The sequence below is a fragment of the Petaurus breviceps genome, unplaced genomic scaffold (genome assembly GCF_028583685.1).
Source record: "Petaurus breviceps papuanus isolate PSGF00001 unplaced genomic scaffold, PetGlider_PUasm1.0 214, whole genome shotgun sequence".
In the NCBI taxonomy this organism is placed as follows: domain Eukaryota; kingdom Metazoa; phylum Chordata; class Mammalia; order Diprotodontia; family Petauridae; genus Petaurus; species Petaurus breviceps.
The window spans coordinates 17,351,014-17,372,749 of record NW_027185863.1 but is presented as its reverse complement, the minus strand read 5'-3'; the positions used below and the strand labels follow the sequence as shown (position 1 = coordinate 17,372,749).

The following is a 21,736-nucleotide window of genomic DNA, read 5'->3' as shown; positions in this document are numbered from 1 at the left end:
TCTCTCTCTCTCTCTGTCGCTCTCTCTCTCTCTGTCGCTCTCTCTCTGTCTCCCTCCCTCTCTCCCTTTCTCCCTCTCTCTGTAGTGGTGAAAGTGGTTCAGGGAAATCTGAGGCCAGCAAACAGATAGTGAGACATCTCACATGTCGATCCAGCTCCAGCAGGTGTTTGTTTGACTGCAAAATAAAAAATGTAAGTACCATCCTTGGTTCGCTTAGAGAATCATAGGAGTACAAATCAAATACAAAGTCATGGAATGCTGTCTCTTTTGTTTTGTTTTGTTTTTGCTTTGGGGGGGGGTGGAGGCAAAGCAATTGAAGTTAAGTGACTTGCCCAAGTTTACATGACTAATAAGTGTTAAGTGTCTGAGGCCGGATTTGAACTCAGGTCCTCCTGATTCCAGGGCTGGTGCTCTATTCACTGTGCCACCTAGCTGCCCCAAGTCATGGAATTTTAGAATTGGAAACAGACTTAACATGTGAACTCTTCTGACTGGCTCATGTTGCACCTGAGAACACTGAGACCAGAGAGATTAGCTGATTTAAAAAGATCATACAGGTAATATAAAGTCAGTGATAGAACCAGGACTTAAATGTTCATCTTTTTACATAGTAAGCTTGGTCTTCTTTTCCCAAACAAAACTGTCTTCCCTGTTCTTTTTAATTCTAAATAGGTGCACTTTGGACATACAGTAGGATAATCCTACTCACAATACATAAATTTATATTCAATTCCAAAGTTTTCTAAAAAGCATTTCTCATACCATTGGATGGTTGTCATGTATCTGACATTATATTTTATATTATGGCTGTTTGTGTGTATGTAAATATGCATGTGTGTATGTATGCATGTATATATACATATTGTGTACATATATATCTATGTATATGATATGTGTATACATAAATGTATTGCATATATATGTATATATTTCTTATATAACTATTAGTATTTACTTTCTGACATCAGGTACTATGTTTTTTTCCCTCCTTCAGAAACTAGGATACTGAGATAAACATAAGCCAAATATTCACTTAATTTAAATGTATTTGTCAATGATAGTGGGGATTGAAGGGCATTGAACACTATATGGGCATAATTATATTTGTGAATTATCAAGATCATTCTGGCAGAGTTATGTTTCAAGGTTGAACAGAGTCATGGGGAGGGAAGGGGAGGACAAGTTAGTAGTCTATTGTGATAAATGAAGCAAGATATAATATAGTTGGGATGAAGGTAGTGATGGTGAGAACAAAAATACAAAAGAGATTTGTGAAAAGATTTCATCCTTTCTTGGCAAGCTCTTAGGTGTGAGAGGAAAAAGAGATGGGTAAGTCAAATATGCCAGATGTTCTTAATATAGGTAATTCAAACTGGCAGAGAACATTATAGACATAGAGGAATCAGAAGACTTCAGGATTTAGAGAAAATGTAATAAACTTGACCTTAGGCATTTTGGGTTTGATGTGTTGGCTGAAATTCATGCTGAAGATGTATAACTGGCAGCTAGAAAGCTATGTTAAGGGCTTATTGGCACCCAGAGATACAAAATTTGTAGTTAGCCACTTAGAGGTTGAGTTGAAACAAAACATATGGATTGCACTTCCAAGAAAGGGATGGGAAAGAAGAGAAAGAGAGGTAAGAGGAATATAGGAATTACATGGGAAATGCCTGGGTATAGAGGCAGACAGAGCAGCATTTAAAGATATGACAATAGTACCAAGAGAGGAAAGTTCCAAAAAAGTCCATGGGATAGAAGGTTTCAATAAAGAGAAGGTTTGAGTATGTCAGATGCTACATAAATGTCAAATAAGATGAATAGTTGGGAAATATCATCATACTGAGTGATCAGAAGGTTGCCGTGGACATTAGCAAAATAGTAATCACTTTCATGGGAGATGAATCAGTAGTAGTGCAAAAAATGAAGATAAGTGTAGAATACTTTTTTTTTTACTAGTTCAGCAGTGAAAAGAAAAAGAAGGGTGGATAACTTAGTAGTTGAGAATAGAAGAAAAGTTTTGTTTTATTTTTTTGGTGTTGTTCTGTTTTGTTTATTTTCTTTTTAAGGATAAGAGACTCCAGAAGGTTTGTAGGCAAGTGGGAAAGAGATATAGTGAAGAATGGACAGATGATTCAAAAGACATAACTGGGATCTTGGATAATGTACTATCTTGGAGGAGGCCATGGAAAATGGTCTGAATGGTATATGAATGGAAGGATCGGGTTTGGAAAGGAAAACTACCTCTTCCATTGAAAAAATGAGGGAAGAATAGGTGAAGATATAGGGAAATAAAATATGAAAAGGAGAACTAAGAGCTATCGGGTTAAACGACATCTGTCTTTATTATTGTGGTAAGCCACAATACAAAATCATTTGCTAGGCCTGTGAGGCAAGTGATTGATTTGTAATAGCCACTGTCCCAGTTTATGCATAAAAACAATTTCTAAACGTGACTCTAACCATTTCAATAAAATAGAAATATATTGCCCACTGTGACTCTAGACCTGTGTCCAGAGTTATTAGTAGCGGCAGAAGGAGTTTGTGTAAAATATGACCTATCTTCACAAAGAATTATAGTTAAACTAGAGAGATGAGACGTTTATGAATATCATCACTAATTTATGTCAGTATCTCTTTTTTTAATAAGCATATAAAATGTTGCTTTATTCTTACCAAAAGTTGGACTGATTTTTATTCTTTGTGAAAATGAAAAAATATGAATTACTGGCACTTTTTTTTAACATGGTGATGCTACCCCATACTAGGGACAGAATCAAGAGCTCCCAGCAGAGATATCTAATCCCATGATCCTCTGATCACCTTTTTTTTCTCCTAGAGGAGAAAAAAAAATCTCTCATCAATAGTATAGCTAAAGGTCTTATAATAAGTAAATGTACTATATTAATAACAAATCTTTACACCATTACCCTGATTTTAAAAGATATAGTAATACTTAACAATTTATAAATTATTTATCTATAATCCTCAGCTAACCAGAATTTACCCAAGATCCCAGGAGGAAACAAAAGACAACAAACAAACAAACAAACAAAAAAATCTCTTAGTACCTAAAATATATTTTTTAAATTCTTATAATGAACTTTAATTCATAAAAGAGCATCCTTATACTTTACTCAAGGCTTATTTGTTTGTGTTTAAGACATAATTCTAATTTTGGTTGCTCATTCATTTATTCATATAACCTCTATTATTTTAAAAGCAGTAAATTAGAGGGTAAAGAGGATATCACATAAAAAAAAGAAAAACAAGTCAAACATCAAGGGAATATAGATTTTTAAAAATGTATATCACTAACTATATCTATATGTCTATGTCTCTCTATATGTATGTTATGTGTTTATATTTGAACCCCGTATACAAAAAACTTAATGATCTGAGGCCATCTGCTGTTGAGCTGGGTATTCCAACACATCTCCGTAACTCCTAAGGGTATCACTTCTTTAATTTAGAATAGCTATTGATGTTCATAGTAATGAACCTGAGTCATTGAGAAAAAAGATGAATTAATGTTTGCTATGCTTTGACAGAGCAGGGAAATGTTTAACACCTCTTAATAGAAGACTTCCATCAAAACAGTTAAAATGAAAAAAAAATTGGCACAAACTTCAGTTATCTGAAAATTTCATTTATATGGAGCACTTCATTTATATAACTTAAGTGACTCACTTCTAACACTGCAAGTCATCAAATCTCTGTAATATGCTTTTATTTTCTTCTTTTGGATCTAAACTGAACTTTAAAATAGTGCCTCTATCATTATCCTTGGATATATTTCAACTACTTTTAGGCAGATGAAATTTGAAATAACTACTTTTAGGCAGATATTTCAAATTTTCTCATTTTAATGAAATGTCCATAGCAATACCCAGGGAAAGCTACCTTTATTCAGAAACTATAATTATTATTCACTCAAGCCCATTTTTATTATTTAAGCAGGAAACCATTAACTTCATGCAACTGAGAAATGTGTATTTTTCTTCTTGAAAAGAACTGGTTATGAGTTTTGCTAAAAATAAAGGATATGAGGACATAAGCAGTCGGAAATGATGATCAGATAGGTTAAGTTGTTTTTGTCATGAGGAATGAGTGTCATATAGTTTAGACAGATTAACAAACATAACAGCTCCACCTAGGTAATCGCTTCACAGTGAGATGTGACAGATATGCTGACACACATTAGTAATAGCCTGGAGAGGGGATCCAGACTCTCACTGAGTTGGGAATTTCTGGATGTGCACAACACAAACACACACACACATACACACACACAGAAATACACCTGCACTTCAGTGATTATGCATTCAAGTACATATGATTACATTGTGATAAACACAGCTGCATTTATCCCAGGAGTCATTTATCAAAATAAGAGCCCAGAGAACATTTAAACATTAAAACTTCCACATCAGTATTGTACAATGATGGATGCCATGTTTGATGTTCCCTATGCCATGAAATCCTGCCTCTTCATGAAGTTACTTAGAGAAAGGAGGTAATGTTGCTATAGTTCCATCCACTTTGAAGGACTCTTTATAATACCAATATATAATGCCAAAAATACCAAAGGTGCTGACTTAGAAATTGTAGGCAATTTACATCAAGAAAATACACATCATGAACTGCCTTGTGAACTTTTCAAACTTTTTGTGACTAGTTGTGATGAATTTTTAGCCATTACTTTTGTATTTAAATGCCTTTAAAATCAATGACACCTGCTATAAGCTATTCATATTTTCCCCCAGTTAAAAAAAAAAGATGAGATCCTTCTCTATGTGACAAGAGACCCAAAGCCCATTGATACTAAATTTTCTCCTCAAAGGCAGAGTTAGTGAGAGCAGAAGACAGGAGAGAGCTTCTTCACTCTCATGTTGGCTTCTCCCCAGAGCCTTTTCATTCAGGAAACTGAAGTAAGGTTGGCATCATACATCTTTTCTCTTCAAGCTGGAGTATGTTCAGAATGATAAGAGACTCCACTTGAAGAGACTGATGCGGTAAAGAGACTGAAGTTCTCCTCTCTCCTATTTTTATAAAGTCTCCCCACCCCTCAGACTGGTATGGGGAATTGATCTCTGCTAATGAAGATGATGGGGGGTAAACGGGATCCCAAAAGGTTCAGCAGATATTCTGATCTTATCCAAGACCAGAAAACCTGCAATATCGTCTGGAAAGAATTCAAGGTCTCAGGCTTAATTGGAGTGAGACTTGTAGAAGTTTATTGTTACACTTCCATGAGAAGCGGGCAAGAGTCCTTTAGGGGACCTGCGAGTGAGAGGGGTACATGCTTTTACTTTTAAAGGGTAGGGCTGCCATTGTCAGGGCTGGCCTGGCGGGAGGGGCCTCAGTGCATAGACAAAGGTCAGAGCTGACCAAGAGGAGCATGTGAAGAGATAGTTTACATAAGATTTGGGCCAGGCTGGAGGAGACATGAGGGATTAAGTAAGAACAAAGGAGTCCCAAGGTGTTGCCTAGGCCTAGTGCAGATAGGGGGGAGGGGCAGAGTCGGAGGTTGGGAAAGGAATTTTACAGATAACAATTTTACAATACAAATTGCAGTTACAATTTCACAGACTGGTTTCACAAGTTGGTTTCACAAATTGACCTAGACCCCAGGTACCCCATCAAAGAGAGAGTCCTGTAAAAATGGGTTTTGAGATTCTGGCTATACCTTCATTTAAATAGATTAAAATTAGTAACACAAGTACACAACACACATATATACACATGCATGTGCATGCACAAACATGTATTGTGCATTGTGTACAGATAAATATACACATATACATATGCACATAAACAATGCATTCTTACATGAATATATGCATATACATGTATACACACATCAATATAGACATAGATATGGATATAAATATAGATATATCATAGCTTATATGTTCGAGCTAGTGTTTTTTCAGAGAAACTAAATATATTTTAAAGATCTGGGGCAGATTGGAAGAATGGAAGACATCACTTTTGTTGTCTGCTCATATTTAAGGATTCCAAAGTCTTATAAAATGTGATAAAATGTATTGAATTAATGGAATAATAAAATTCATGGACTTGATAATAGTGCCATGACTTCAGAGTCTTCTTGATCAAAGTAAAGATATAACTTAAATTATTTTCCATGAATTATTGGAATAATCCCTAAGCAAGATGTGGTTTTAATCACCAAAATGCATTGTGCATTATATGCAAATCATCTTCCCTTTCCATATTTTAACTGAATTCTTTGAAGATTTTATGTCTTTCAGATGTCTTTTATGAATCTATAGTGAAATGTGATAACTAAAGAACTTTGCATGGGTATGACAGTAATTTCCCTTTTTGGTTTGGTTTGGTAATTTTGTTTGATTTGGTTTTGTTTTTTCCCTGAAGGAAGAGTGATGGTTTCTATGAACCACAATTGTCTGTCCTGGGAAATAATGCTATATCTGTGTGTGTGTGTGTGTGTGTGTGTGTATGTGTTTGTTTCTATGTATGAGACAGTGACACAGAAGCAGGCTAGGTAGAAAAAGTAAATAGAAAGTAACTCAGAGGAAATGTGGAGAGGGCAGATATGGAGGGCATGTAAGGCCAGAAAAAAATTCTTACATCAAGTGATATTCAAACTGAGTATCAAAGGACGTCAGGTAAATTAGGAGTCAGAAGTGAGGAGGGAGACCATTTCTCACAAGGCTAACAGCCAATTACAAATATATGAAGTCAGGAAATGGAATGAGGTCATCATCATTGTAGCTGGGTTTTAAGATTGTATGGAGGAGAGTAAAGTGTAAGAAGATTTAAAAAGAAGAAAGATTCCTGACCAAAGGAAATGAATAGAGAATTTTACATTTGATCTGGGAGATAATAGGAAGCCATTAGAATGGAGATGGGGGGAGGTGTGTGACATAGACAGACATGCCCATTAGGAAAATCACATTTGCAACTGAATAAAAAATGGATTGGTTTGAGGGAGAACTTTAAGAAAAGGACAACTGGGGGGGCTAGGTGGTGCAGTGAATAGAGTACTGGCCCTGGAGCCAGGAGCTCCTGAGTTCAAATCGACCTCAGGCACTTAACACAAAAACTAGCCATGTGACCTTGGGCAAGTCACTTAACCCCAATTGCCCTCCAAAAAGAAAAAAAAGAAAAGAAAAGGACGACAATTAGAAGACTGTTGAAGTAAACCAGATGAGAGACAATTAGGGTAATTACACAAGTGTAGTAGTTGTGTACAGAGAGAATGGAACATGTATGACAATTTTTGCAAGGAAAAATTGACAGCAAATTCCATATGTGTAGTGAGTATGAGTATGAGTGAGTAGGATAACACTGAGGTTATGAATCTGCTTTACTTCACCATTATTAGTTGGGAAAAGGGGAGGCTTTTAGGTAAAGCTATTCTATTTTTTGGACATGTGTTTAAGATTGATGTCATTGTTAATTTATATAAAACTCAGAGGAGCAGAATGTGTAAAAGAAAAGTTTAAGAAGGTCAATGAATGAATTCTATGTCATAAGTTTAAATAGTAGCATACTGCATTAACTAGGAGGGAAAACAGAGAGATGAGGTGACATCTGGGGAGTGCAAAGGAGACCAGAGCAAATTGATTTCTGGTGGTTGTTGAGCATTTAATATGCTCATAGCTTCTCTTTCATCATATCTATCATAGATGTATAATGTTCCTGTTTTATAAACTCTACACAGATGTACATTTTATTCTTGGATGCCTCAAAGTATATAAAATATGATTCAATATGGGAATTAGAATCATTTTATCATAGCTAAAATGTCTTTCTTCTTAGATAACAACATGATCAATGGAAATGCTATTGTCAACTTGCTCCAAATATTGAAATTTTAAAGTTTATGGCAATAGATTTTCAATGAAAGAAAACTTCTTGGAATTAAAAATGTAACTCTTAGGAAACAAATTATCTGAGAGTCCCAACATCTAGTGGTAGTTTAAGCAACTAGTTTTAGGAAATATTTTATCATTGATCTGTCATTCTTCACTGAAGAATCTTTCTGCATTTGTTTTTTAGAAAATTCTCAAGAAAATATATTTTATCCATATATCTGCTTTTAGAAGTCCTAAAATTAAACAATTAGTGAAGCTAATCTAAGGAGTTAATTGAGGGTTCTTAATAATATGCCCATACATCAAACAAAAGGATAACAAAACTTAGAATTGGCCCCAAAAGATGCAGTGAGTTGCTAAGTTGCTGAGCCAGCAATAGCACCAGATCTCCTGGTATCTCATCTAGTGTTCTTTTCACTTCACCAAACTCTCTTACATAGACAAAGTAATTTGATTCTTATTCTAAATTAGTATTAATAGACTCTATGCATACTTTTTAGGGGTTCAAAAAAATGAAACCATTAGAAGACAGCTTACTTATTTGGGACATATTAAGAGCATTGGTTCACACAGACACCATAAAAACAGGTTTCATTTGGCTTTGAATTTCTCAAAAAATGTCCAAAACACATTTCCTTACTGCCACCTAATGGATAAATGGCTAATCAAAATGTAAAACTCAGAATATTTCAATCAGTATACTTTTATAGTAACTTGATATAAGTGTATGTCCTGAATAATTCTATATCAAAATATAATTATATATGCATGTGTGTTTACATATATCTATGGATACTATACATATATGTACATATATCTATGATCATTCTTTTGCTATATATGTACCTGTATAAATGATACTGTCGCAAATAGTATACTGTAACATAAAAATAAGCATATTTGTATAAATAAGTAAATTTGTAAAATAAAAATAAGTGTATTTAATATAAAAATATATAAAAGTATATATATATCTTATGTGTGTACATGCATTATTGTATCTAATAGTACAGATCATATGTTCACATGTTTCTTCAATATGATGTATACACATTTAAATACACTATACTATATGTGTATAATAGTATACCTTGTGTGTGTATGTGTGTATGCATGTTTTTCATGTGATAGAGTGTAAGCTATTGTGGTTCAAGGAGTTTCATTTTTGTCTTTGCCTAGCAAAGCGCCTACCATAGAGTGGTGTTTAATAAATGCTTGCTTACTGATTAAAGTCATTATTATTTAGATTCCTTTTCTTGAAAGATGATTAGTAAAACATGAGCATATTGTGACATTTTATGATAAAATAATTAAATTTTAGGAAAATATTATTAGATTATATTAGATTTGGGGGGTGAGGAGAAGGAAGAAAAAGAGGAGGAGGAGAAAAAAAAACCATCAACATTGCCCAAGTGAATGGATATTTTCTGAGAGAAAAAAATCTAAGGTCTCCCATTGCATCCAGGGCCACCACCAGTCAGCTAGGATATCATCTAGCTCTACACCTTCCTTTTGTAGAGGAGCAAAGAGAGGCCAGAGGTATATAGATTCATATTAAACAAGCAATGCTTGTTAAACATATAACATCTGCCAAGGATTGGTCTAGATGTAAAGAGGGATAAAAGTTTAAATTCAACAAGTTCCCCACTCTCATAGAGTTAGAGTCTAGTAAGGTTAAGACATAGAGATAAAATCTATGATATAGAAGATTACATGCAAAACTCATTAAAAAGGTGAACAATCAAAATAGTAAAGGAGAAAGTCATTGAAGACAGAGATATGAAAGGAAATCTTCAGTGAGGCCAAGCTTTAAAGAATAATTGGGTATTGAGCAGCTGAGGGAAAACAAGAATGTTTCAAGCATAGAAAATAGAATTAGCAAAGCCATAGTAGGAAAAATCCACATTAGATATTTGAAAAAAATATGTGGAGATACCTGGAGTATCTATGTAAGACTATAACATTTATTATGACTGAATGAACCAGTATGACTGGAAAAAGGAATATGTGGAGGGTAGGTAGGTGAGCTTTAGCTTTAAAGGCAGTGTGGGATTTTTTTTTTCAGAACTTTGAACTGTGGGTGTTTCCCAAGGTTTTGTTTAGTTCCCTTACTTTTCTCACTCCATCCTTTTGGGAGTGACAGATTTAGGGATGGGGAGGAAGAGAAGGAGCAGGAAGAGGAGGAGGAGGAAGGAAAAAACAGCAGCATTGCCCAACTGAATGGGTATTTTCTCAGAGAAACTGAGACCTGGAAAATACTTTAATTTAAAAAAGCTAAGGTCTCCCACTGCATCTTAATCTATGTCTTCCCAGTGGATTCTGATGCCTCTGGGGAGAGAGTGAGGCTGATGATTTTGCACAGCTCTGCCTTATTTAAATCCAAGGCACTTACAAGTCAAGAAGTCACCCTTCTGGGGCAGCTAGGTGGTGTAGTGAATAGAGCACCGGCCCTGGAGTCAGGAGGACCTGAGTTCAAATCCGACCTCAGACACTTAACACAAAAATCTAGCTGTGTGACCTTGGGCAAGTCACTTAACCCCAATCGCCCTCCAAAAAGAAAAAAAACTGTCTCCTTTTTGGGTGGTTAGGTGGTGCAGTGAATAAAGTGCTGGCCCCAGAGTCAGGAGGACTGGAGTTCGGTTCTGGCCTCAGACACTTAACACCCCCCCCAACCCCCACCCCCTCCCCCAAAAAACCTAGCCATGTAACCTTGGGCAAGTTACTTAACCCCAATTGCCTGCCAAAAAGGCAAAAAAAAAGTCACCCTCCTCATGTCATTGGTCCTTTTTGAGAACTAAGGACAAACAACATCAACACCAATAACCTTTGAGAGTAACCTCATCAACTCTCACAGGTTTAATTTTCTCTAGTCCCATATATATAGACTCATCCTCTATTTTTCTCTTGAGCTTTAGTTACACATCACCAACAGTTTATTAAACATTTCAAATTGGATTTTCTAGAGATATCTCCAATTCCATAAGTGCAAAACTGAAATCTAATCCCTTATCCCCTCTTCAGAACAAGCCAAATGCTGTTGAAGGTACTTCCATTTCCCCAGTCTGCCAAGTGTGTAAGTTCAGCATCAGCTTTGACATTCTTATTTTCCCTCACACCACATTTTCCAAAAATTTTGCCATTTCTAACTCCACAACATTTCTCATTTTATTTCTTTCTCACTCATCAAATATCTAACATCTTAGATCAAACTCTCTTCACTCTTCATCTAAATTACTTTAATGGTTTTCTAACTGATCTCCCTAGGTCATCTCTCCCAACTGTAGCCCTTCCTACCAAAGTGATTTTCTTTAATCAAAGAAATCAAATTTCTTTAACTCCCTGTTGCCTCTAGAATCAACTATAACTTCTTTGTTTAGCTTGTAAAGCCCCTTATAATCTTGTGCTAACCCATTCTTCCAAATACCTTATACATTACTCTCCCTTTCCCCACTTTGTAATACATTCAATCTGACTTACTTTTTGTTCTTCATATACACCATTCCATCTTTCCTTCCTGTGCTACTCACTTGCCTAAAATGTACTCTCTCCTCACCACCACCACTTAAAGTCTTTCTCTTCCTTCAGGAGGAAGCCTTCCTTCTATGTGAAGCATTTCCCAATCCCATCAACTGGTAATGCTTATCTCATTTTACATTCCCCTGTTGTGTCTTTCATTTCCTTAAAGATAGGGGCAGCTAGGTGGCACACCAACCCTCGAGTCAAGAGGACCTGAGTTCAAATTTGGCCTCACATGCTTGCCTCACTTGCTAGCTGTGTGACCTTAGGAAAGTCACTTAACCCAAATTACCTTGCCTTCCCTCCTCCAAAAAAAAAAAAATAGATATGCTATATGTTCCTCCACATGCAGCAATCTCCCACATTCACTCTTTGTGTATAGGAATATTTTTTAAATTATTTTTTTAGTTTACATCATTCATTTCCACAAGATTTCGAGTTACAAGTTTTCTCCCCATTTTCCCCTACCCACCACCCCAAAACAGCAATCCCACTGAATATCCCCTTCTCAATCCGCTCTCTCCCCTATCTTCCGCCATCCCCTCTCCAACTTTCCAGTAGGGGACGGTGGATCTCTATGCCCCAGTGCCTGTATTTATTATTTCCCCATTACATGTAAAAAAAGAATAATATACATATATTTTAAACATTGATTTTTAACCTTTGAATTCCAGATTCTTTCCCTACCTCCCTCATCACCCACCCTCACTGGGAAGATAAGCAATTCAGTAAAGGTTGTACATGTGTAGCTATACAAAACATTTCCATAGTGGGTATATTGTGAAAGACTGACTATATTTCCCTCCATCCTATCCCCCCTGCCACTAGTTCTATTCCCTACTTTGATCCTGTCCCTTTTCAAAAGTGAGTGCTTCCAGCTCCCCTCCTCTCCCAGCCTGCCCTCCCTTCCATCATATATCCTCTTGTCCCCTTCCCCCCCTAATCTCCTGTATGGTGAGATACCCCATTTAGTGTGTATATCATTCCCTCCCTAAGCCCAATTCAATGTGAATAAGGTTGACTCATTCCCTTTTACCTTCCTGTCCTTCCCCTCCATTGTAACAGTTTTCCCTTGCCTATTCTATATGAGATAATTTACCCCATTCTATCTCTCCCCATCTCCTCTCATAATCTTCTCTCATCTCTTAATTTCACATTTTAAGTATCATCCCTTCCTATTTAATTGGTCCTGTGCCCTCTGTCTATATATATATATATATATACATGTACACATATTTACACACACTCACATATGTATTTATATACCCATATACCCTCCTATAAACATATATATATATATGTTTATATACATATGTGTGTGTATACACACACACATTTCTATTCCCTTCAATGATTCTCATACTGAGAAAAGTTTCATAAGTTAAAATTATCATTTTTCCTTGTAGAAATGTAACTAGTTCAATTTTGATAGGTTCCTTATGATTTCTTTTCCCTGTTTACCTTCTCATGCTTCTCTTGCTTCTTGTATCTGAATGTCAAATTTTCTGTTCAACTCTGGTTTTTTCGTCAAGGTTGCTTGAAAGTCCTCTGTTCCATTAAATGACCATATTTTTCCCTGAAACATGATACTTAGTTTTGCTGAGTAGGTGATTCTTGGTTTTAATCACAGCTCCTTTGACCTCTGGAATATGATATTCCAGGTCCTTCGATCCCTCAGTGTAGAAGCTGCTAGATGCTGTGTTGTACTGATTGTGTTTCCACAATATTCAAATTGTTTCTTCCTGGCTTATGATATTTTCTCCTTGATCTGGGAACTCTGGAAGCTGGCTATAATATTCCTAGGAGTTTTCTTTTTGGGATCTGTTTCAGGAGGTGATCAGTGGATTCTTTCAATCTCTATTTTGCCCTCTGGTCCTAAAACATGAGGGCAATTTTCCTTGACAATTTCTTGAAGGATGATTTGTAAGTTCTTTTTTTGATCATGTCTTTCAGGAAGTCAAGTCATTTTTAAATTATCTCTCTTGGATCTATTTTCCAGGTCAGTGGATTTCCCCAATGAGATATTTCACATTTCCTTCTATGTTTTTGTTTATTTGGATCTGTTTAATAGCATCTTGATTTCTCATAAAGTCACTAGCTTCCATTTGCTCCAATGTAATTCTGAAGGAATGATTCTCTTCAGTGAGCTTTTGAGATTCTTTTTCCATCTGGCAAATTGGGTTTTTTAAGGCATTCTTCTCCTAATTGGTTTTTTGAGCCTCTTTTGCCATTTGAGTTACTCTATTTTTTAAGGTGTTATTTTCTTCAGTAAAGTTGTTGACTCTCTTTTCATGATTTTCTTGCATCATTCTCATTTCTCTTCCTAATTTTTCTTCCACTTCTCTTATTTGGTTTTCAAAATCTTTCTTAAGCTCCTCTATGGCTTTTAAGCAATTTATTCTTTTCTTGGAAGCTTCTGGTGCAGGAGTTCTGACTTTATTGTCTTACTCCTGTTCCATGCCCCAATCCTTTTTTGTCCCCAAAAAAGGAATCCAAAGTCATACCACTGTGCTTGCCTTGCTTCTCTGGCTTGCTCATGTTGCCACTCAATTACATGACTTTTGAGCTTTTTGCTACAGTAGAACTCTGCTACCAGAGAGGGGAGCTTTGCCCCAAATCACTGGGGCTTTCTCAGCTGCTGGAGCTATTGGAGTTGGCTGCCCTCTCTGAAGCCTCCACACACTGTGGCACACTGGTCATGCATCCCAGGACCTCCACCCCAGATATTGATCCAAATCCAAGCAGGTTAGAACAAGAGCTATTACCCCTCATACTGGTCCCTTGGCCCCCCTACATTCTGCAGGCCAGGAGTTCTGAAGCAGCCACGTGGCAGTGAACCACACTCCTGAACTCCCAGGTCCCAAAGTCCACACTGCACTGACCTCTCACTTTGTCTTTAGCATCTATGGGTTGATAATTCTTTAAACCACCACAGCTTCTGGTGATCTGAAGTCCCTCCAGCTGGGGGCTGGTTGTGGCCACCCTGAGGCTAAAACCTCCAGCTCAAGAGAAGCTGGGTTCGGCTCCCAGAGCACTGCACTGGCTGATTCCTGCCGGCCTGCTGGACTGTCTTCAGTGGGAGGTTAGCTTCTCTGTGTCATTTTGTGGGTTCTGTAGCTCCAAAGTTTGTTTAGAGTCATTTTTTTTTACATGAATTGGAGGAGGTGGGAGCAGGAATCTCAAGGAAGTCCTGTTTCTACTCTGCCATACCCTATGTGCCCCCCCCCCCATAGGAATTATTGCATTCAAATTCTTTGCATTCAAAGTGCCTATCACATAGTAAGTGTGTCATAAATACTTGGCAATTGATTGGTTGATTTTTTGAATAGGAAGCTAATTAAGAGAGCAGCAACGTGTAGTGGTGGAGTTATGAATTTGAACACAAATGAATAAATAGCATTTATTTAGCACTTACTGTATGTCAAACACTGGGACGGATACAAAAACAAGACTGTTCCTGTCTCAAGAAACTAACATTCAAATGGGGAAGGCAATATAAAGGTGGATGGTGTTCAAGGAAGGGAATTATGGTCTGGGAAGTGACAAAATTCATGACCAAGTAAATAATACAGTAGTTCATTAACACAGTGTTTCCAGTGTAAGGGGCAGTGGTGATTTGATTACAATTCTTAGGAAGAAGGTGTGTGTGTGTGTGTGTGTGTGTGTGTGTGTGTGTGTGTATTAGGGTAAGGAGGAATAATTCCATTATCACAATAGAAAAATTACTAGAATGAAAATAACGACCATTGGAGAGCAGATCTGAGTGACTTATGTACCACTACCAACTCCCCCCTTGCCCACCCCAACTGAACAGCCTCTGATTGCCCAGTTTGCAGGATCGAGCAGCAACAGTAGCAATAAGCTATGAAAAACCATCTCTCCTAAGTAGTGCCTAGGGGCCTTTAGACAAGTCACTTCAATTCTTGGTGCCTGTTTTCTCATCTGCAAAGGAAGAGGTTGGATTGGGTGGATAATTAGTTGATTTATGGTCACCTCCAGCTCTAAATCCTATGAACTTATGATCAGGGAATTGACATAACCAGGAAGCATAAAGAAGAATGAGACTACCCACAGGGCAAAAGGCTGATTGAAAAGGAAACAGAAATTCTATTAAGAGGCTGTTTCTGTTTATTCCTCCTTCTAATACCCTTGATTACATGTTCCTACCCACAGTGCTTTTAATGTTTCAGTCAATCTGACCTAGCTGATGCACTGTGCAATATAACATTCTATCTACGAGCCCATGCCTTCACATAGGCTGTCCTCCATCCTTGTGGTGCTCTCTCTCACCTCTGCTTTTTGAACCCCTATCAGCCTTCAAGTATCAGTGCCAGCGCAACTAATTTCCTCCAAGAGGCTTTTTAAAAAATATCCATTGTTAATCCTTCACCCCTCAATAAACCGTGTTTTAATTTTGTATTTATGTTGCATTGACTTTTCTGTATTCATGCCCCTCCCCCCAATAAAATGTAAACTTATTTGGGTAGGCTTCATTTATGGCAGAGAGAATGACTACTGGAGCAAAATTCTGAGTATTTGGGGGCAAATTGGAGGGTCTAGGAAAAGTGATAACCCTTAGCAAGAAGCTGATTCTTTCTGAACACTAGAAGAAAAAAGGAGAGAACTTTGGAGAAATGTCAGGGAGAAGTTGAGGGTGGAGAGTGTGATTGATTATTGGTTGATCTCATGATAGGATATTATATGCTGATTTGGGACATAAGGAAAGAGAAAGAAAAAGTAGCACAATTATTATGAAGATTGATATAGGGAATTTATTTTAAAAATTCAAAGCAGATTATTAAGCAGAAACCATGGTTCAGATGAGTTTATTCACTACAATCTTGAAGTGAGTACAATCAGTTCAATTTCTCCAGTGGCAAAAGAATAGGAAAGAACAAAATGAATTATAGTGATTACCTTAGGATGAAGGATATAACATCATAATCAGAGAGCCAAGGGCTTCTTGCACAGTCGATAATAAAACTATAAAGTTTATACTCATTGGGTCCAGACTTACAATGGTCAAGAAATTCAATAATTTGCCCAAAGTGGCACAGCAAATAGTGATATAGCCAGGAATCGAGTTCAGGTCTTCTGATTACCACTTCTATCATCCGTCAGTCAACAACAACAACAAAAATTGTTGAAAGTTTCTGCTATATGATAAGCACTGAGTGTATAAATGCAAAAATGAAATAGTTCCAGTCCTCAAGGAAATTACATTATTATATAAGAGAAAAAAATATATATATATACACATGTAAAAAACATATACAAAATTAATTGCAATATTCTTTTCTACCTTCTAATGTTTTAGAGTTCAATGTAACTTTTAGACCTTGCATATTCATTTGGCTGTCAATTCTTTTATATGTATTTATTTTGTACGTATTAATATAATATGACAATCAGGGTCATAAGAAGTAAAAGAGAAGTAAAAGATTAATAAGTAGAAAGAATTTGAAAATAATTTATTAGATATTTTTCTTTTAATTATATTTACTAAAGATCTACTCTAAAACATTGAAATTGATACAAGGCTAGGTACTACCTTCTGTTTTCTTTATTAGTTAATAATGTAAATATTTAAAATATTAAACATTATATGACTGGATAAGGAGACAAACATAGATTACTTGTGAAAAGTGATATAATGAAGTCTTTCCCAAATTATATTAGTAATATTTCTTCCACTAAAACTTTCTCATGTTTGCCTCTTAGTTTTGCTTTCTTTAAAAATAAAAAAAAATGATATTAAATGTCTATTATAGGCAACTTTTTCCCCTCTTTTCTTCAGTGAGGGTTAAGTTGGGGTTAAGTGACTTGCCCAGGGTCACACACCTACCAAGTGTCAAGTGTCTGAGGCTGAGATTTGAACTCAGATTCTCCTGATTGTAAGGCCAGTGTTCTATTCACTGTGCCACCAAGCCTATAGTCAAGTTTTTACTAAGAAGCTGACTGTATGTTTTACAGGCTTAAAAATTAGTCACATTTCTAAATGTCTTTGAAATCACTGCAAATCAAAGTCAATTTTAGTCCGTAACAAGTATTTATTATGCACTTATCATATACCAATCACCGTGCTAAGTGCTATAGATAAAAAGAATCAAAAAATATTTTCTAACCTCTAGGAACTCACAAGTCTACATGCCAAGTAACACCACATACCCAATATGAAGACATTCAGTGAAAATATATTAATAAATTCTATTTGCAACCCATAATCCATATCTCATATCACTTTTCATTTATTTGGGATAAGCAAAATATTTTTGTAATCTTTCATAATTTAAAATTATTTGGAGAGGAGGTGTTTTTTTATATTGCAAACACAAGAAAAATTGTTTATTTTTAATCCAGAAAATACAAATAAAGTTACTTAAACAAGAATAATTCAATTCTAGGAGAGACAAACTACATGCTAATTAATTCCTTCAGGAAAATTCAGTTTATCTAAGGTAGAGGAAGTGAAATTTGAGTGTGATTTTTTCCTGGAGTGAAACAATCCCTTCTGAATATAGGGGAGAAAAAAGCCTTGTATATTTTCCCTGGTTCTGTCATTCTGTAGAGAACTGTTTGGTCAGTCTCACTGCCACAATGTTGGCTGAAATAAGCAGAAGGAGCTTTTCTGAAAAAAAAAACAGTGTTATATAGGTTACCTCAAGAGCTATCAGTACATGTGAAAAGTTTAATTAATAGAATTGCTGTAGCTATAAATTTCCTCAAGTAATGGAATATCCCCAAGTAGGTTGCATGGAATAATATATGAGAAAGCAATCATATAATAATAGCAGTAGCAGTATTTTGCATTTTATAGGATTTAAAAATTTACCAAATGCTTTACTATTCCAGTTTAAACATGAGGAAACTGAGTCACATAGAGATTGAATGAGTTGCTTAGAGTGACATAGGTAGGGCAGAATTTGAACCCAAAGTCTTCCTAACTCAAAGTCCAACACACTGTGCAATACTTCATACTGATATTAACTCAAATTCACTAGTTGGAAGAAAAGATCAGGTCATTATTTATAACCAAAATTGAAAAGGCTTTTTGACACCCTTGCAAAAAAATGATTTGGTTTATTTTACTTTCAACTTTAATTTTTACTTTTTTTTTAACTTTTTACTTTATAAAGTGATGGAAGAAGCAGTTACTTTGCAATTCCTTGGTACAAACATGCTTCAACGTTAAGTAACTGCTCTAAGCTAGGTCACCTAGTGATTTAAAAGCTCCATAGAACCCTATCATTTAGATAATTCTGTTCATCTGAATCCTTGTATTGTAAGCAGAAAGAAAACATCAGAAAACCTGAAAATGCCCTACTTCCATAAAGAACATGCATTTTTAAAATCAAAGTCCATAACAAACTTTTGTTATATTACAGGTCAACTGTGTTTTAGAAGCTTTTGGACATGCTAAGACAACACTTAATGACTTGTCCAGTTGTTTTATAAAATATTTTGAATTGCAATTCTGTGAGAAGAAAAAATCTTTAACAGGAGGTAAGTACAAATTATGTTGAAATACAGATAGATCCCTTGTTGAACCACAAGATGGCAGAGGAGCCCAAAGAAATGATTAAGACAGAGTAAAACAGGTCCTCAACATTTCAGTTCTATTTTAATAGATTTATCATGGCTAAAGACCAAATTTGACAGCTACAGGGAAAACAGATTATCAAATGGCTTAATTAGTGTCCTGTTTATGCTTCTGCTGTCAATTCAAATATTGGCTTGCTTGAAATAAGCCTTTTTACTTTCCTTTCACATCTTGCCTTTTGTTATAGGGACCAAGACTCAGAAAATATTTTCACTTCCTGATCCTAATAACTGAGACATGGAATTTTAAACACTGGTACAACCTTGGGTTGCAATCACTGAAACCTTAGGGAGAGCTTTTTCAAAATGCCTTAGCAGATCATTAAGTTTTATGATCATCTGCCATGTGTACTAAAGCAAACTGGCAAACCCAAATTGAAAGAAATCACATTAATTTTATAAAACCTGAACCTAAATGAACTCTCTCAAGAACAATTTGAATAAAATCAGCACATCAAGGTATTCAGCAAAATGAAATCAAACCAATCCATTTAGGTCAGTTCTCTAATGAGAATACAATAAAGTCCATCACTATTATTGTTATCCTTTCACATTTATATAATGAGCTAAGATTTACCAAATGCTTTCTTACCAGCAGCCATGAGAAGACATTGCAAATATTATTCTTTTCTTATAGACTAAGAAACTGAAGCTCAGAGAGGCTAAGTAATTGACCCATGTTGTCACCCCTCTGGTTCTAATTTTGTTCTTCCATCTCTAATGATTTTTTCCCTCTATATAATACTGAAAAAATTCAGACTAATGATAGTCTTTAAAATTTGGTATACCCCAAAGATTTGTTTTCTAAACAAATACATAATACTATAAATGTAATTTAAGAAAGGAATATACAACTTACTCTAATAAAACTATTTAGAGAAACTTGGTCCAGTTATTTGCATATAAACCATAGCATAATTACAATTGCTTATTATAGACATAAAAATGTAATTTTGGAAGAGTGACTACTAAAAAATCTAATTACTGAGTCTTAGTCCTTCAATATGAAGAGGTCTTCTAACTAATTCTAGTTCTTTTTTCAGTTGCAGTGTTGCAGAAAGAACACTGGCAAATCAATGGATTCATGTTCTGAATGTAATTGTGTCTTAAAGAATAAACATTTGAGAAACTAGTTTAAAAAAAACTCTGAAAATTAGGGAAATCTTCAAATGGGTTCCTAAGGAAAATTCTGGGGTCCTTTTTCCTAAATATGTTCTATGGTAGGAATGAGATATGGAATTCCCACTTTAAGAATGATTCTATTTCAAGAAAAATAGGTATATGGATTCAGTTTCTTTCTAGCTTTAGTTTGGCTTCTGTAGAGTGGCCAGCTTGTATAATGCCCTGGGTCTTCTATAGAATCCATTCCATCCTCCATCAAGACATATCATTAAAAATGGATAATATCTGGTCGTTATAAGGTTAATTTTGTACTGACCACTACCACTTCTGACTAATTCTAGGTAGAGTCTTTAGACAGCAAAAGTCTTTTCTAGCTAATCTCATTTTTTTTAATTTTCCCGAATGAACTGAAACTTAAATGATTCCTTTTCCTCAGAGTAGCATTAATAATTTATTTTTCTTTTCTAAATAAAATTTATCAGGAAAAGAACTATATATCTATGAAAATACAAATATACATATATATGTAGATATATATTTAACATAATTGATGTATTTTGCTAACCTTCCAAAGCAATTTTGAATGTGGCTACTTGGCTACAGTTTTTTTTTCTCTGTTTTAAAGGAGGATTTTACATATACATTTATACAATTACCTCCAAAATTAATTTAATAGAGTAACATGAAAGAGAAAAAAGCAAAATAAAAACTGATTTTGTAGACAGAGGACTTGAATTGATGCCATTTATTTTTCTGATCAACAGAATTTCTTTCCTTACCTAAAAAAATGGAATTTAAGAACCACTACACAGATATTAGAGCTGACAAAAAGTATTATGATAGCTAATTAATTTGTTTGTTGGTGGTGATAATAATTATATGCACATATATTCAGAATATTTATATCAGTTTATATATCTATAAAATATTAATCTATAAATATAAAATATAGATAGAAAATAATCTATAAAATCAATATCACAAGCATAATATAGTAAGAATAGGCACCTTCTCTGCATCTTATAGTCCTGAAGTTGCCTGGGCAACTGAAAATTCCAGTGACTAAAGGTCATGTGGGCAGTGTGTGTCAAACAGGACTTGAATCAAATGTTCCTGATAGTATACTTCCTCTAATAGGCATAGATATAGAGATAATAGACTTAGCTATTAAAGAGTTCTGAGTATATGTGTGTAGAGCTATTATAGTGTGTTCCCCATCACTAAAATTGTTCCAACATATATGTGGTGATCACTTTCCAGAGATGATGTAGAAAGGATTTATGTTTGAGAGAAGATTTTAGACTAGATGTTTTCCAAAGTCTCTTAAAACTCTAATGTTCTATTTGATGACTCTAGCATGGTGTGCTCTAATAACTACAAATAAATTGCCAAGTGATATGACTCAATAGCACTTTTAATCCCCCAAAAGGCTTTATTTACTGTGACAATGAATAAATGCAATTATAGCTCTGAACTAAATTGATGTGGATAGGAGATATAAGAGAAAATGAGCTAGTTCTTTATCTAATTAAAACAAAACCCAAAAACATAATCATGATTGTCTGATGGAATTTTGCTACATAAATATGATATCTGCCATCTTCCCCTTTACCCAAGTAGAATTCAGGAGAATACAA

At 35.3% G+C, this 21,736-nt stretch overlaps 1 protein-coding gene across 1 annotated transcript in view; it reads left to right on the top strand.

Moving 5' to 3' along the window:
- Positions 1–21,736, top strand: part of MYO16 (myosin XVI) — an 871,975-nt gene that overhangs the window by 435,706 nt on the left and 414,533 nt on the right. Inside the window, exons 14-15 of the mRNA XM_069094125.1 lie at positions 86–191; positions 18,764–18,881. Coding sequence (XP_068950226.1) covers positions 86–191; positions 18,764–18,881 — 224 coding nt within the window. The remainder of the gene's footprint in view (positions 1–85; positions 192–18,763; positions 18,882–21,736) is intronic.